General features: G+C 38.3%; 1 protein-coding gene and 1 long non-coding RNA gene across 3 annotated transcripts in view; both read left to right on the forward strand.

Moving 5' to 3' along the window:
- The first annotated feature begins 650 nt into the window (after positions 1-650).
- On the forward strand, positions 651-8,193 carry LOC129237781 (uncharacterized). 2 transcript variants are annotated; one of them, XR_008581773.1, is made up of 3 exons: positions 651-707; positions 7,553-7,891; positions 7,947-8,193. It is a non-coding gene; the product is annotated as an uncharacterized LOC129237781 (long non-coding RNA). The 2 variants fall into 2 exon arrangements; XR_008581774.1 differs by having other exon boundaries at positions 7,566-7,891; positions 7,947-8,192.
- A 586-nt stretch (positions 8,194-8,779) lies between these two features.
- Positions 8,780-17,292, forward strand: part of LOC129237546 (ceramide synthase 6) — a 36,844-nt gene continuing 28,331 nt past the window's right edge. The window contains exon 1 of the mRNA XM_054872359.1: positions 8,780-9,061. Coding sequence (XP_054728334.1) covers positions 8,877-9,061 — 185 coding nt within the window. The 5' untranslated portion in view covers positions 8,780-8,876. The remainder of the gene's footprint in view (positions 9,062-17,292) is intronic.

Consider the following 17,292-nt stretch of genomic DNA (forward strand, 5'->3'; position numbering starts at 1 on the left):
TTGCCAATTAGCCGTAGGGAATAATTTTCTTTTGCACTGTCTTTAAGTAATGTTTGGATATTTTGCTGACATAACTCCGTGCCAGAGAGTAAAATTGGGCGAGGTGTCAGTTCGTGTTTTTTGTTATTTTTGATCCGATCGGTAACAACAAGTTCTGGAGACGATTCAATTTTTCTTTTCCTGTTGGCTTTTTTTGTTCTACTGACTAACCAAGCAGTTTCATTTTCTAACTCCTCTTCATATGTGTAAAATTCATTTTGTTGTTTATGAGCAGTTATGTGCTACTTTCCATTTTCATTTTTACGCTAGTTAATTCATTTTTTAGTTGAAAATTTTCTTCTTTTAGAGATAAACATAAATTTTCCATTTCTTTAAATTTTATTAGTAATTCGCTCATATCGTAATTTTTTCCACCCCAAGGAGGTGGTGTGTTGAACGCCATCTATTGGGTAATAGCGCAAACACTGTTGTACTTTAGGAAATGTGGCAGCGCTCTATTCTCCCGGTATTTTGGCAGAAGAGAACAGCTGGTATTGTTTATTTATGAAAATATTTTAGTTTAAGTGATTTGCAAATTCGCGCCTTCCAGTAAAACTTTCGCAAATTGTCGATTATCACAAAATTTTGAAGGGAAATTATTACCACAACTGGTGAAGGAAAGTCCAGCCAGCCTTCGTTTCCTGATGATACGGCATATCCACGGCCTGGTAAGTATAGTTTCCTTAAGAAATCGGAGGAGCATCAAGATCTACTTCTGAACACTAAGAATAAAAAATTTGAAAAATATTTCAAATGAATTATTATAAAAGCTAATCGGCAAAACTTTCCTTTACTACCACGATATATTTGAATGTGGGGCGGAGGGGGAGGGGGCGTGGCACCACCCACCACGCCCATTAGAAAGAGCAAGGTCACACCATTATAACTGTGAAAGTCCCAACCTCCTAGGGTCCCTATAGAACCCCCAGGAGAAGTTTAAAAATTAGGTTTTTTCCGACCACATTTGCAGTTTGTACTGACATACAGTTGAAGAGAAGAGAATACAGCAGTCGACAACCCAGCAAGCATTTAACTTAGGTTTTATAATTCATAGCACTTATGAAAATGTTGTTTTATCGTAAAAGTTATGAGTGCCGATGGCGAAAATTTAGGCGATTTTTATTCCAAATTTTCAGCATTTGTAAAAATATTTGTTTTTGTAATATATATGTATGTTTGAAAGCAAAAATGCGCCGCAGGCGAAAATTTGGACTAAAAATCGCGCGATTTTTATTCCAAATTTTCAGTATTTGTAAAAATATTTGTTTTTGTAATATATATGTATATTTGAAAGCAAAAAAGCGCCGCAGTATTTGTAAAAATATTTGTTTTTGTAATATGTATGTATATTTGAAAGCAAAAAAGCGCCGCAGGCGAAAATTTGGACTAAAAATCGCGCGATTTTTATTCCAAATTTTCAGCATTTGGAAAAATATTTGTTTTTGTAAAATATATGTATATTTGAAAGCAAAAAAGCGCCGCAGGCGAAAATTTGGACTAAAAATCGCGCGATTTTTAGTCCAAATTTTCAGTATTTGTAAAAATATTTTTTTTTGTTATATATGTATATGTATATTTGAAATCAAAAAAGCGCCCCTATAAATAATAAAAATAATAATATAAGAGTTATTCCCTTTAGGTTGACTGGGTTTTTCTCATTTCGCTTTGTTCTTCTCTCTCTCATCGTTCGTTTGACAGTTCGCTCCTCACATTTATTCTGCACGGCATTACAAACGTTTAGAAGAACATTTGTAATAATAAAATTCTAATAGAATTTGTAGTATTATTTAATGAAAATAACTTTAAATCAAATCTTCAATTAATAAAGAGTGTTTATAAGTGAATTCGTTACTTTTCTGTGTTTGTATTTAAGTGAAATAAGCGTCTGTAATAGGGCATTTTTTCAAGCTTATGCAAAAAAGGTGCATTTTTAACGTTAAATATTGCTATTAATTCTTAATTTTAATTTATAAAAAGTAATATAAATCAAAAGGCTGATATAGTGACTACATTTGCGTGTTATAATTTTTAAATTCGGTCCACGCATTTAGACATTATAAGCAAATATATCGTGGTAGAAAAGGAAAGCTCAGCCAGCTAATCAATTAAAATGTTATCAATTTGCCGTAATATATTATGTCCAATATATATATTGGGTTGAGGAATAAGTTCGTTGGGTTTTTACCGAATACTTTTATTTAGACATAAAACAATTATATGAATAAGTTAATCAATTATATATTCGCTGTTGCTGTTTACAACCTCTTCCCACCTGTCAACCAATTTGTTGATGTCATTCCGCCAAAAATCGGCTGGGCTGGTGTCAAAGAAGAAGTTGTTGGGCCAGGTTTTAAGAACCTCTTGGTTATCGAAGGTAACGCTCTTCATATGGTTTGACAGGGAGATGAAAATATGGTAATCAGTCGGCGTAAGGAATACCTCGGATACTGAAGGACCTCCCATTCGAGCTGTTGCTGTTTTTTGTTGTTGTAGCAGCAATACTAAACCCTGTCAGTGTAGTGTATATCACCGGTCGGTCTAACTCATCTAAAGGTAGGCCCAGGTTGGATCCAGAGGGAGAGGGGTGTTAGAAGAGTGGATTTAGTGGGGCATGTGAAAAAGTGGTTAGTGTCGTGCGGAGGTGTTCCCAGCAGGACATATGTTTAGTATGACGGGGTCAATTCTGGATAAGTAGGAGTTTAACCTGCTACAATATCCAGTTGTGCCAGTGTCAAATTTCCATGGCAGCTGGTTCTACGGGGCTGCCGCCCCAGTAAACTAGCCCTGTCTAGTGAACCGTTTATAATCCCCATTAGAGCTCTTGAAGTGCGGCTTTGACGACTTGGTCTGGCGTTGTCGTGAAGGAGTACGGTTGGACTATGTCGATCGGGTTTTCTCATAGCGAATAGCCTCATTCAGTAGCTGGGCAATGCAGAGCTCCTTGTTGACCGTGGGATTATTTTCGAGCAGTTCCCAATGCGCCATGCCCTCGCAATCCCACCAAACACGTATCATCTTTTTTGGATGAAGATCTGGCTTGACTCTCAGCTTTAACGTATCTCTTGTAGCCACCCACTCCTTCATTTGCTTCAAATTGATGTATAGGCGCCATTTCTCTATGACCGCGTCTTGCTCAATGGCAATATGCAGATAAGCAATTTGAAGGCGAATTTCTTTGTTTTTTCGCGGGGCTCAACTTTATTTAATGGTGTTTGCCGAAAAATTGGTAAATCCCATTGAATGAAGGTGATTGAGAATCGTTTTATGACCGCAGCTCATTTTTTCCGCCAATTCACGGTGACCATTCTAATTAAAAAGTGATTTAAGATGTTCGAATTCAGAAGGGCTTCCGCTGCGGCACGTGTCATCGACGTCAAAGTCGCCATTCTTGAATTTTGGAAACAATTTCTGGGCTGCAGACTCTTCTATGACACCTTCTCCATACACGACGCAAATGTCCCGAGCTGCTTCGGCAGCTTTTTAACCCTTAACTACAGACGTCAAATTATATGAACGTTAGTACAGACCACCGGTAATTTTTACCGGTTATATTAAATTTATAAAATTTTTGCAAAGCAACTGAAAAATTTATTTAATATATATCTGATATATATTTCTAGCATATAAATATCTAGGAAAAGTTGTAAAACTGTTTACTTTAATAAAACCGCACAAATTTTTTAAGAAACATATATTCAGTTACTGTTTTTAAAATTTTTTTTAAGGTTGTAAAAAAAACGACAATAAAAAACATTTAAACAAAACACGAATTCATATTATTACAGAAACTTAAAAGATAACGTATTCAGATACAAAATATAACAATAAAACAGAAAAATATGCATTTGAAAAAAAATCTGCAAGAGGTAAATTTGGTCAAAAATTCAAGTTACACATTCCTTACAAATTCTATCGGTGCATTGCAAACATATTGGTATCTGAAAATATCTCGGCCACTTCCATCCGTAGCAAAAATTGATCGAATATTTTCGTGATTGGATTTAAATATCGAAGTTAAAATTAGTAATCCCAGAAATGATTTTAATTCTAAGAGATCTAAATCTCGAAGATCCGACATGTTTTCGCCGTTTTTATATCTCTGCCTTATTTTCGCAATTTTTGCATTGGTTGAACGAAGAATGATATTAAGAATATTTTTGTCAAAAAATAGGTTCCAAACTTCCTCATGATCTGCAGCATGTGCCGTGTGACTTCTAACGCCTGGGCACTTGACAACAATGTTATGTTGCAATGTTCTGGTATGCTTAGGTACTGCAGGATCTTTTGACCATTTAAACCGACTTTTACCATAGAAACAGCTAATATTTTCACATACATCAGTAGGTGGATTATCATGTGCTTCTATTTCTGATTCAGTGTCATGGCCGCTTTCCACATAATCAGAATCTGAATCTAAATCACTTACATCAGAATTAATTTCTTCCAGCCATCTTTCCACAGCTTCTTCAAAATTTTCTTTTCCTATTTTAACCCTCTTTGAAGGGCCTGGACTATTTCTTCCATCCATGACTTTATTCTAAAATAAAATGGCAGAGTTATAATATACATAAAATTAACTGTTATCCAGTTTAATTATAACATGAAATAAAAATACACAAACGTCAAGACAGACCACCGGTAATTTTTACCGGTTACAAAATTTAGATAGTGATAAATTAAACAAATGACACTGCACACAACTGATACTTCAGCAAGCAAAGTTATACTAAGTCCCGAAAAGGTACATAAACGTATAAATGCGTAACTAAAAGAGATCCCACTAAATTGAAGAATTTAAACTGCTTACCGGTAAAAAATACCGGCCGTCTGTAGTTAAGGGTTAACCTCGATGAAAAGTAAAAAAGAGCAAGTGTCGAAAATGTTGATTTTTGCCTTCTGGGTATTCCATTTCTAAGCCTAAAAACTAATAAAAAAATTAAATAACTCAAAAATATAAATAACAGTTTTGTAGAGCACAAAGAGTTCTATCGTACGAATACTTACCCTTTGTCAAACAGCAAACAAATCGTTGAAAAATAAAAGAAAATATAAAAACGCTATGAACAGAAATGGCAGAAAAACACTCGGAGGTTTGCCATTGCCTGCCGAGGGGCGACCGCTATTAGAAAAAAACTTTTTCTTCATTTTGTTGGTTCATAGAGCTTCGAACCGACGTTCCATCCGAATTCCGAATGGTAGTCACGACCAACCCATTCGTCTACGACGGCCGAATTGAATTAGATTTTATAATTGAATTGGAAATATGTTCACTAATGAAATACAGAAGTGGTTTCTTTAACCCTTTCGGTCCGAACGGGACTTATATGTCCCGGCAATGTTTGAAGATACCTACAATTTTGATGGGACAAAAGACTTTTATTTCACCCATTGCAACTATTAAACATATAAAATAATTTGTATTTCCGTTAGCGGCTTTCCGTACCGAAAGGGTTAAATAACAATCCGTACAACTCTTCTTCATTTAAACAAATAGTTAGTTATCACTATTAATATTGAAGTTTCTGCGTACACATTTCGGGCTTTTGCTTACTTTTCTCAATGTCGCTACAAAGAATTATTGATTCCATTTCACACATTCTTTGTCGATTGGTCATACCGTTTTCCTCACTTTTTGTCAATTAATGCTTACAGAAACACTCGACTAATCGAATAATTTCGATAAAATCTTGTGACGTCATTATGATCAAAATTTTGGTAGATCACTTATAGAAACGGGCTACAGTGCTCTACTCATCGCGCCTTCAGGCCATATAGAAGTTCCTTCCTTATACTAAATGGTATAATTATAATTTTCTAGTTCTAGGGCCCATTTAACGATTTGTGCCTTCAATTGTTTTCTCTCAAGAGTTATAGCTAACGAATTACTTTTAGCGATTCTCTTAAATGGTATGGTTGGTTGATGGAGGTGCTGTCTGGGTGACGCGTCCCAGACTCAATTAGCACAAAAGGTGTCATTTTGATACACCACTAGCAGAACCACTGTCGTTATTTAGTCAAACTATCTTGATTTGGCTATAAATCTACCTATGTCATCTATTTTCTTTCCTGCAATTTCTAGCGAGTTGTTCATTGCGAATTTCCCCAGCATTCTATGTCGTAGAGCACCCAAACCTGGGCACTCACACAGATAGTTTAAGACTGTCTCCCTAAAATTCTCTTGGTTGCAACTTCTATATCTATCGTTTTATGGCCGCCCATCTTTCTAGCATGGTCTCCGATAGGCCAATGGCCGGATATTGTTGATGTAATTCTAAAGCTGTCTGTTCTTGGCTTTCGTAACAGCTCGCCAATTCTCAACTTGTTGTACTCTTCCCACGTTTCCTTTGCTATTTTGCAGGTTTCGGTGTTGGTCCATCTGTCAACAGCCTGTTTCTGGAATTGCAAAAAGATTTCCCTTTTGTAAACGCTTCGGGGGCAGCCCACTGCTGTCAGATGAGAGTGATGTTTGTAATGCGTGCTAAGGCATTTAATTCTTCTTAGACTGAAAATTTTTGAGTTGGTTGTTGGTGACTTTATAGCTAAGATGGCTGCTTGACTATCCGTATAAATACGTGCTTCTGATAGTTGCAGTGAATGATTCCTGATTATCTTGCAAAAATCCCTCATCCCGAGAACCTCTGCTTGAAAGATGCTATTCCGGTTCACCAGGCGAAAGGACTTGGAAGTTTCGCGGTATTTCGAATATACACCCGTGCCGACGCCGCAATCCATCTTGGATTCATCGGTGTAAAATACGGTGGTATCTTCCTTCTACTTTACTACTAAATTTCACTCCCATTCCATTCGCGAGGGAAATATTACGTTGAAATATAGTCTGAAGTCTAAAGTAGCGGTAATGTAGTCTGATGGATTGTCCTTTAGCTTCCGACTGTCAAGAATAGTACTATGACCGAACACCCAAGCATTCCAACAACCACCCTCTTTAATTCTGATGACGGTATTTGCTGCTGCTAGTCGTAGTTGCAAAGCTAATGGTAACAGGTTCAGTACGACATTCAGTGCCTCTGCTGGACATGATTTCATTACTCCAGTTATTCCTGCGCAGGCTGCTCATTGTACGCTATTTAACTGTGTAACGTTGTACTGTTTGCTTAATGCAGTCCAACTTTTGGTGCAAATTATATGGTCGGCAACACTGTTTCCATTTTGACACGTTGCTTTGTTCATATTCGTTGAAAATAGTTTATTTAATTGGAAACATTCGAGTAAATATTGTAATAAAAACAAATTATTTTGCAAATTAATAATGTTTTTCATTATATAGATCGATAATGTCCTGAATCTGGTTATAGTCGGTCATTTGAAGCTGTCTTTCTGCTACAGGCAGCACTCACTTGCATGCATGTAAATCTCGATTAGGCATATGTACAAATTCTTATTAAAGTTTTGCCTTCATAGGTTGTTAGAACTGCAAATACAATCGCGGTCACTTTACATATGCCACAATTAGTAAATTATGTTAGAATATTTGTAAATAAATTGTATTTAAAAGTTTTTATTTGCAGGAGTTCACAGGCACTTACGCCAGCGGGAGGTGTGTTGAAGATCTAAGTGGTACAACTGTAGTGCTTTTCAGTAACGAAGGCAAAAATGCGTGTGTCATATGTTGATTCTTCGGACAATTTCATGGATGACATTAAGCGTGCTGTGGTGATGGTGTAAATAACTTCAAGTGTTTGCACGTGACGGTCGTTATGTGTCTGGTGCTGGTGCCACTGAAATCGACTTGGCTTCCGAACTGGCTGTCTCCGCCGATACCATACCGGGTCTAGAACAGTACGCTGTACGTAGATCTACGATCAAGTCCTCGCACTTTCCATCTACAAGGGACGTAAGTCGTAGTTATATGTTTGAAGTTAACAATTTTTAAGATTTCTGGCTTACAGGTTTTTGGTTTCTGCGCAAGTTCAACGTCCCTACATTTGCTCGAATCAGTGCAGCGTTGCAAAACCCACACGAGCCGCTTTCCGCAATTTTTCTTAATGCATTTGATTAACGTAAATCTATGAATTATATTAGCAATATATGAAATATTTGTTTTAGACCATATTAATACATTTTCCCAACACTTACTAATATTAAGGACAAGTATATTAAGGTAAACAAACTTTAAACTATAAACTACTACTCTTGTAATAAAAAATATACTCGGAAATTTACAAAACGCAATCTTCACACATTTTAAATTGTAAATATTTTAACATTCTCACTTTCCAGTTTACGTACTTTTTTACTACCTTTAGGCAAGAAGGGGAAAACATTTTTCCCTCGCTCTTCATCCTTCATAAATGCAGCCCTAAAATAAGGCAGTGTCAAAGCGCCCTTGTCATTACTTACCTAACCTTCTATGGTATAATTGAATCATGTGTTCAACCTAGCCATTTCTCTACTCTTTCAAGCTTTTATAGAAAATATAAGGGTGCATTTGAATTGATTTACTTAATTTAAATTTTCTTTATTTTCTGATTGTTTTAAAAGTAGAAAGTTGCCAGTTTTTGTGCATTCCGGCATGGCGTACGGCACGAGTGTGGCGCCTTTGACTCAAATACACATAATCTATTTTGGTGGCACACAAATTCGGTGCGGTAAATAGGGAAACGTACCTACTTTAAAATCTATATATAGGTATATCAACTTGGAGCAGTAAGTACGGTGGCACTGTGTCATCAGCTTAAGCTTGGTATATTGTAATCGAAAAAATAAGGGTTTTATGTTTTTGAATATCGATACGTTTTGAACAGTTGCTTGGAATTTCGATTCATATAGTGTTTGTCAATTAATTTATTGTAGCTGTATTTAATTGTGCGAAGAGAAAAATGGACGTTTTTAATAGAATTGGAAAATCATTCTGGTCGACCCATATATGGTTACCGCCTAACACGACTTGGGAGGACATAGCTCCTGGTTCACGCCCGGATGTGACACACGCTGATTACAGAGACCTTGTATGGCCTTTGCCAATGGCAGTAGTAGTTATGTTACTTCGATATACTTTAGAAAGGTATCTAATATCATAAAAATTTATCAAATAAGATAAAATTACTTTTTGCTTAGTTAATAATGCTTAATGTTTGCTATATACATATGTATGTACATGGCTGGACGAGTATGGTAATCGCATGGTTATTTGTTGATCAGACTAATATGACAAACTAAGTTGTATGAATTTGATATTACAAGGTGTGTCTGATATATGAATCGGATAAAACCCAACCATTAGAAAGGTTACATATAGTCTTTAAGTTATTTGATTTGAAAGTTTGTTAAATTTACCAACATTTCATTTATTTTGGTTATTTCAACAAGAAGCACAGACATCTTTATAACGAACAGTGTAAACCACCATACAAGATAAATTAAATTTCGTTCCCACGACAGTCGGTTCTACATAACTGGAACGACCCGGATTTATATCCGGCCGAGGACTGTCACTTCAGCAGCATTCCTCGTCTATGCAGGGTGAATGTTTATGCTGCTCCAATAACAACAACATAAATTCATTCAAACCATGTTATGGTTTATTGCCCGAGCTCCTCTTATTTGTGGCGTGTGTTTTGATGTTGTTCCACAAATGGAGGGACTATTGCCTGCCGTGGGCCGACCGCTATTAACAAAAACTTTGTGTCAGGTTTGGTGTTTATTCGAACCTATTCACTCCCGAATCATTCGGCTAGGGCGGCCGCCGATATAATATGTTCATGTTATACACATATATATAATTGGCGCGTACACCCTTTCTGGGTGTTTGGCCGAGCTCCTCCTCCTATTTGTGGTGAGTGTGTTGATGTTGTTCCACAAATGGAGGAACCTACAGCTTCAAGCCGATTCCGAACGGCAGATATTTTGATGAGTGGGGGCAAGCGTAGAAGCTATTCGTTAGACGTTTGCGGAAACACAGTTTGGCAGCTCTTAGTCCAAGAAATTTAGCATTACTAACTAAAAGTCATGTGGCTTAAAGGCTAACGTTGGCAAAGGAGCACTTCGATTGGTTAATCGAGATATGGGGAAATATTTTGTGGAGAGATTAATCCAAAATCGTGCTGTTATATATCCGGCCAAGGACTGCCATTACAGCAGCACTCCGGTACATGCATGGGGAATGTTTTGCTGCTACAACAACTACAACAACGACCTACTATTATTATTATTAGAAGGCCATTACGCACTGCGACCAGAGCTGATCTATTGTGAAAGGCCTATTTTTGTAACCCTAGAGTTTTGGGCTTTTTAAAAAATTTTAACACAATTTTGGGTTTGTTGTTCCAAAGATTGCATGGAGATACTACGATACCACCAAGGTGATGAAGTCTCTGTCTGCTCAACGCAGGATATTCACAAAGAACATGTTCTGAGCTTTCTATGTCCATTTCGTAAAAGCGGCAGACATTGGTCTCAGATAGACCAATATTATTTAGATGATACCTCAGGCTGCAGTGACCTGTAAGATATCCTGTTAAAAGACGCGGATCTGCTCTGCTTAGTGAGAGAAGCTTGTCAGATATTCCTTTGTTGGGACTTAGGAAAAGTTTGGCTTGACGCTGACCGGCACAGTTTAACCAGTGTGCAGCAAGTTTTCTTTCTTCCCATTTCCTAAGGAATTCATTAATGTGGCCTTTTGTTAGTCCACAGAAAGGCTCAGGACCAGTAAGTTGTTTTGCAAGGTCATCAGCCATTTCATTTCCCTCATGTCCTTCATGTCCCTGAATCCAGCCTAGTGTTACTATGTTGAGGTTTCCTAACGTTTTGAGAAGGTTTAGGCAATCATTTACCAATTTAGAGGTGATAGTTGTTGATAGAAGGGCTTGTAGAGCCGCTTAGCTATCTGAAAGTATGAAGATGTGAGTACCTCTCATTTTCCTGCTAAGGCATTCTCTCATACATATTTCAATGGCATGTATTTCTGCCTGGAATATTGTTGGGTAGAGTCCCATCGGAATCGATTTTTTGCATTTAGGCCCATTGATTCCTGTTCTGTTCTACCATTTTCCAATTTGGATCCATCAGTAAACCATAACTGAGAGCCAGGTTTGAAAGTGATAGAATTAGTTCTCCAGTCTGGGCGTTTATTAATTATAACTTGGAGGTTCCTGAAGAGTGTTTGTTTGCGTGATAGTATATTATCCCTATGAAGAATGGGACTATGTAGGAAGTCTTCCAAGATCTTTAAATGTCCTTTTATATGCCCACTTTTGAGTTCAGATATACCTTTTAATCTTAAGGCACTCGAGCGAGCTTCCCTTTCAATCAAGATTGGAAGCGGTGGTTTGTTCAGGAGCACACCCAATGCATCCGTGGGACATGTTTTCATAGCCCCTGTAATACCAACACATATCAGGCAATGCAGTTTGTTTAATTTCGTTTTCTTTGCTTGACCTTGGGCCACCATGCTAAGGATGCATAAGTGACTATGGGTTTCACAACTGTGGTGAATGTCCAGAAGGTCATTCTGGGGTTTGGTCCCCATGTTATACCAAGAAGCCTTGGGCAGGCAAATAATGCCCTTGTGGCTTTTGAAGTAACTCTCAATATGGGAATTCCACGTATGCGTTTTGTCAAGACTGACGCCAAGATAGTTCGCTTCTGTCGAGAGTTGAAGTGTTGTTCCATTAAGGGTCGGACATTTGAGATTTATGTTCCTTTTCCTAGTAAACGGTACAAGTGCTGTTTTGGATGGGTTAATGGAAAGCTCTTTTACCGTGCACCATTTGTTTGCCAGCCTAATACATAATCTACTAGGTCATCAGCGTAACCCTGAGTGTGAAAACCTACGTTGTTCAGTTTGTGGAGAAGTTCATCTATGACTAGAGCCCACAAAAGAGGAGAGAGTACGCCTCCTTGAGGGCAACCTCTTGTGGCTTTGATAGATTGGATTGTTCCTCCTAGTTCGGTGCTGATCGTCCTAGATTTCAGCATGAATGTTAGCCATCTAGTGATGGGTTCAGGTACCTCCTTTAGATATAGGGCATTATAGATTGCCTCATAGGAAGCTATCATAGAGCTATCTGTTTGGACTCAATAGCCGTTTCAATAACTGTTATCAGGCTGTGTATTGCAGTCTCAGTGGATTTTCCCTGTTGATAGGCAAATTGAAGTCGATGCAGTGGGAAGTTAGCTAAATTCTTTTCCCTAATATACTGATCGACTATCTTTTCCATTGTATTAAGGGGTTAGGCCACTCTAGGATTTTCAAAATATCGAAATTTTTTTTTTTTGCTTAAAAGATGCTTTAAACTCTTTAGAATATAAAACAAAAAGTCCTATGCGTGAAAAAAATGTTTATCTCTAATATTTCGCACTTTTGCGCGAGCGCCTCTGACGTCTCTGAACCGACTATTCAAATTTAAAGCGTGTTTATCTCAAAACGTGATTTTTCAAAACGGCAAGCAGCATAACACAAACAATTTTTAATATTTTCACTTGTAATTGTACAAGGATCTTTAGAACATTATTCCGCACTGAAATACGTACGGATTTTTTTATTAATTAATTAGAAAAATTTTTATAAACAATTAACGGTTCCATTTTAGACGAAAAATTCTACTTTTGACTTCAAACATCTGCAAAATACACAAATTTCAATATTTCTAAAATCCCGTACGTATTTCTACAGCTATACTCACGTCGATTGAGAAGAATGTTTTTAATTTGGTTTAGGTGGACATTTACGTCAGTTGTACTGCTTGCCGTGAAGTGCCTTTTTCGCAGGGCGCATTCAGAGATTCACTCCAAAGGCGCCATTTTGTAATATTTTTCAATAAAAATATTTGTAATTACACTTAAATACATGCTTAATAATATACTTAAAAAGTTTTTTCCTGGCACCTTTCTTTCAATGTAAAAAAAATCCTTAAAAAACTGCTTTTTTACAGTAGCTAGAGTGGCGTAACCCCTTAAGGAAAAATGAGCTGAGACTAATTGGTCTGGCTGATTTAGGCAATTGTTCGGGTTTTTTTTCCCTACCTTTGGTATAAATATAATACAACCTTAACCTCAGCCCATTTTGTCGGTAAATATCCTAGCAGTAAGCTTGCTTTGTATAGTCCGGTCAAATTAGGGATAATAGGGTGTGCACCCTGCTGTAAAAGACAGGGGAATATCCCATCAGGACCAGGAGATTTGTATGGGCTGAATGTTGATATTGCCCATTGTACCCGCTTTTCATGGAATAGCTTGTTTGCTAGTTTTTAGTTCTCAGCACTTGCAGATGTGGTAGTTTCTGTCGGCACAGAGATCTCGTCTAGCACAAGTGATCCCATGAAGTGAGTGTCCCGCAGAAGTTGACTGGTACAATCTTCAGCTGTGCATCTTTCCACGGCTTCAGCTTAGGAACTGCTTCCTTTAGCCAATTAGCCGTATCATCGCTGCCGCATGAGATAACTATGTATCCTGTGCGAAAGGTGCAGCTATTAAATTTGGGCTTTGCAGCAGCAGTCTGCTTTTTCCTTATAGCCTCCAGGATAGCATGTTGTATGGCCGTTAGTTTTCCGTCGACCATATTGTAGTTGGATTGTCAGGAGGTATTATGCCCAACTTCATGCTACACGCCGCGTCTTTGTAAGACATTTTTGTTAAGTCTACCTTGACTTCTGGATTAGGCACTGCTGCTTTTGGTCCTTCCGTTTCGGTAGTCTCGTCTGCCTTTTGACCTACTAATTCCGAGTACAACTCGAAATGCACAACCCAAACTATTAAACATAGAGGATACGGTATTACGATTTGGGCGTGCTTTTCTTTTTATGGTGAACGACCGATATACATTGTATAGGCTAGAACAAATTGATGCCTCAACGGCTACTACTCTCCCTGATAGGCCGACACTACCAACCGCCACCACAACCCACACCTCCACGGTACGGAGCCTATCGGAGCAACACAACTCCCCCGACTTAACCCATCCCCTTCCTTCCTGCTCCAACTCCAGTGCGGGGACAAACCAGCAGCTCCTGGTCCCCCGCACAGTCTGTTCCGTGTGTCAGACCGTAATATCTCGGAATTTGGTATCAGTCCAATGAAATTCATGCAATGGCTGGTGCCATTTTCGGAAATGTTCCGGCCTGCGCACCACCCGTGAGTGGACAACTGCCTACGTTGCCCCCTGCTGCAGAGCTCTGCGCCCGCTACCGCCTCCCGAGGCGCGGCCGCTCACCACCACAAGGCCGCAACAACCATAGTGGATTGCGCAGCAGGTCCAACGTAGAAAACCCCACGCGTCCCTCACCCACCGAGTTACAACGACATTACCGAGAAGCTTCAAGCTTCTACAATTCAACTGCAAGGGACTCACGAGCAAGGTCGACGAGATAGTTGACTTCATGAGCCGACACAGTATCAAAATAGCTGCGGTCCAGGAAACCAAGCTGCACGCTAGGTCATCTTTGATCACCAGGGATGGCTATAACATGCACAGACAAGATCGCGAGCGAGACAATGGTGGTGGCCTAGCGTTTATAGTCCACCACACAGTGCAGTATCGTCTCATCGATTAAGGCATCGACCGCAGGGACCGCACCTTAGAATCTCAAGGTAATAACTGTCCGGACAGGCGATTCAGAGCTCGAAATATTTCACGTCTATATACCCTCTGTCACCTGCTGCCCGGCAGGATATCACCCTGATATAGGTGCGCTCATCAGAGGTGAAAACCGATTGGTTGTAGGCCTAACAAGCGGTCGTAGGGGACAGCACTTGGCAGAGCAGATAGACCACCCGACTTTCAACACAGTGAACGACGACGCCTCCACCAGGGTAGTGGGCAATTGGAGCAGCTCGCCTGACATAACAATAGCTAGCGCTAATCTGATAAATAGCATAACCTGGCGACCTATGCTATCGCTTGCATCAGACCACTTGGCCATTATCATCTAGATTGAGAGACCTGGCGCTTTTTTCCGCGAATCACCTTTTATACATTAACTTCAACATTCAAGATGCATAGGAGGAGAATCCCCCACAACATTCAATATAAGTGTAAGCGTCAATTATATACTGTAAGGTCTCGTTTTAGGCGGTAAGTTCTACAGAAAGACGCATATACAAAGTTCGCATTAAAAATACTGTACTTGCCTTGAAAAAGTAAGGTAAGTAAAATCACATAAAACGATATCGAATGTCTGAAAGAAATTCATATTTATAAAAGCTTAAAATAAACTGGTATTCAAAATTAATTCATTTTATTTTATTAAAAAGTAATATAGTTTTACATTTTTTAATTATTATCGCTATCTGATAATGGATTGCACCGTTTGCAAAGTGGTTCCAAATTACCTTTATCAGCAGAAGAGACTGTCTCTGCAATATATATGTATTTCCCATAAAGGATATGTATTTTCACAAACTTCATTATCGTTCTGTGCAGCTCTTTCTTTTCTGAAAATGCAATCAGTAATTAAAATTTGCTATGATTGTCATACAAATAATCCGCATAAAACGATATCTTACAGCATTTAGTTTTGCCATAAATTCTTTGACATTCTATTCATATGAGAACGAATTCGCAGAAAAAGTTCGCTTATTTTTGCTTTTGTTCGTATGCATTGTCTACTCATAAATTAGACTCAGTTACGGGGCAAATTTCGCTTGTTAGCAATGGAAGGGGAATTGCATTAAGTACACTTGCCAGAAAAAGTATGCGTACACAAAGATATGAAAGCAAAAAATTAAAATATATTCAACCTCTATGAGAAATGGTTAGTAAGTAATTTTTCGACAATTTCTATACATTTTTTCCTAAGTGCATCTTTGAAAATTAAACTTTACGAAACAAAAACAAAATAAACTTGACTTCAACAAAGCAGCAAAAGTTTCCGGGTACTCCCCGCAGTATGCAGTGGCATATTCGTACCCAATAACGGTTTTATTTTAGTTTGTAATGGATTTTGCTGTGACTACATTACTTTGAAGTTATTTTAAAGTTATTGTGTACAAGAAATAGCGATGGCCTTCAAAACTAAGGAAATTAGTGTTGGCGAGAGAAAAATTATCCTGAAACTTAGAAATGAAGAGAAATCTTTGAGCGAAATTGGGCAAATCATAGGAAGAAGTCACTCTTCTGTGCAGTATGTCGTGCAAACATACAATAAACTGGTTCAATTGTGTCAAAGCCACGTTTCACTGCAATCAGTAAAAAATCATCCTCAAATTATGGCTTCTCAAATATGTAAAACCATTTCAAATTCCTTTGCAGGTATGTATACCACGATACTGTACGTAAAATACTTAAAAAAGATGGGTATCGCGGACGTGTAGCACGTAGAAAACTGTATATCCGAAATAAGCGGCACTGCGCTCGAAAAAGCCAATCCTGTACCAAGTGTGAAGCGTGGCGGGGGAGTTGTAATGGTCTGGGGGTGTATGGCGGCGCAAGGAGTTGGCAAACTGATTTTTATAAAGTCAACAATTTATCAATTTTCTTATTTAAATATTTTAAAGAGTTCGAGCTTGGTGATGATTTCTGGTTTCAGCATGATAATTATCCCTATCATTCGGCATATAATGTTAAGCTCTGGTTGCTGTATAAGACAAATCACCAATTGCGCTTAAGTTTGCGAAAGTTTAAAATGTTTTAGTTTTTTTTTTACAATGCATTTCTTAATATGTTGCTTTCATTTCTTTGTGTCCGGATACTTTTTCTGGCAAGTATAAGTGTCGTAAAAGTGCGAGTGAGATTTTCGTATGGTTGAAAAAACTTAATATTTTGTAAACAAACATACCTCACGATCAATCGTTTTCTCCAAACTTCTGAAGTGACAGAAAAATATAGTGGTGGTCCGCGCGTGATTCGAACCAGTGCAGCCATAAAAGATGTTCGAAAAGAATTCGCAGAAATCCTTTTAGAAAACAGAAAATCATGTCCAGGGAAATGATTGTATCGACCAGATCTATGTCAAGACTAATTAGAGATGATCTCCACATGAAAACCTTGCGTCGCTCAGCTGGTCATCTTTTGACAACGCGCTTGAAGAAAATTAGACTGTATAGATGCAAGCAGCTCTCCCATGCCTCGCGGTCATATATACATATATACTATTCTATAGCCGCCAGGTGGTCTGCCAATTCCTCTACCGGCTTGTTGATAAGAACTCCAGCGTAGCGCTTGTTTAGCGACATTGTCGTCATTTTTCCTTAGCGTGTGGCCAATCCATTGCCATTTCCTTTTTTTGATTTCTGATGCGACGTTTACCTGCTTAGCTTGCGTCAACAACTCGGCGTTGGTTATTGTCCGGGGCCAGAAAA

Source organism: Anastrepha obliqua, chromosome 2 (genome assembly GCF_027943255.1).
Source record: "Anastrepha obliqua isolate idAnaObli1 chromosome 2, idAnaObli1_1.0, whole genome shotgun sequence".
In the NCBI taxonomy this organism is placed as follows: Eukaryota; Metazoa; Arthropoda; class Insecta; order Diptera; family Tephritidae; genus Anastrepha; species Anastrepha obliqua.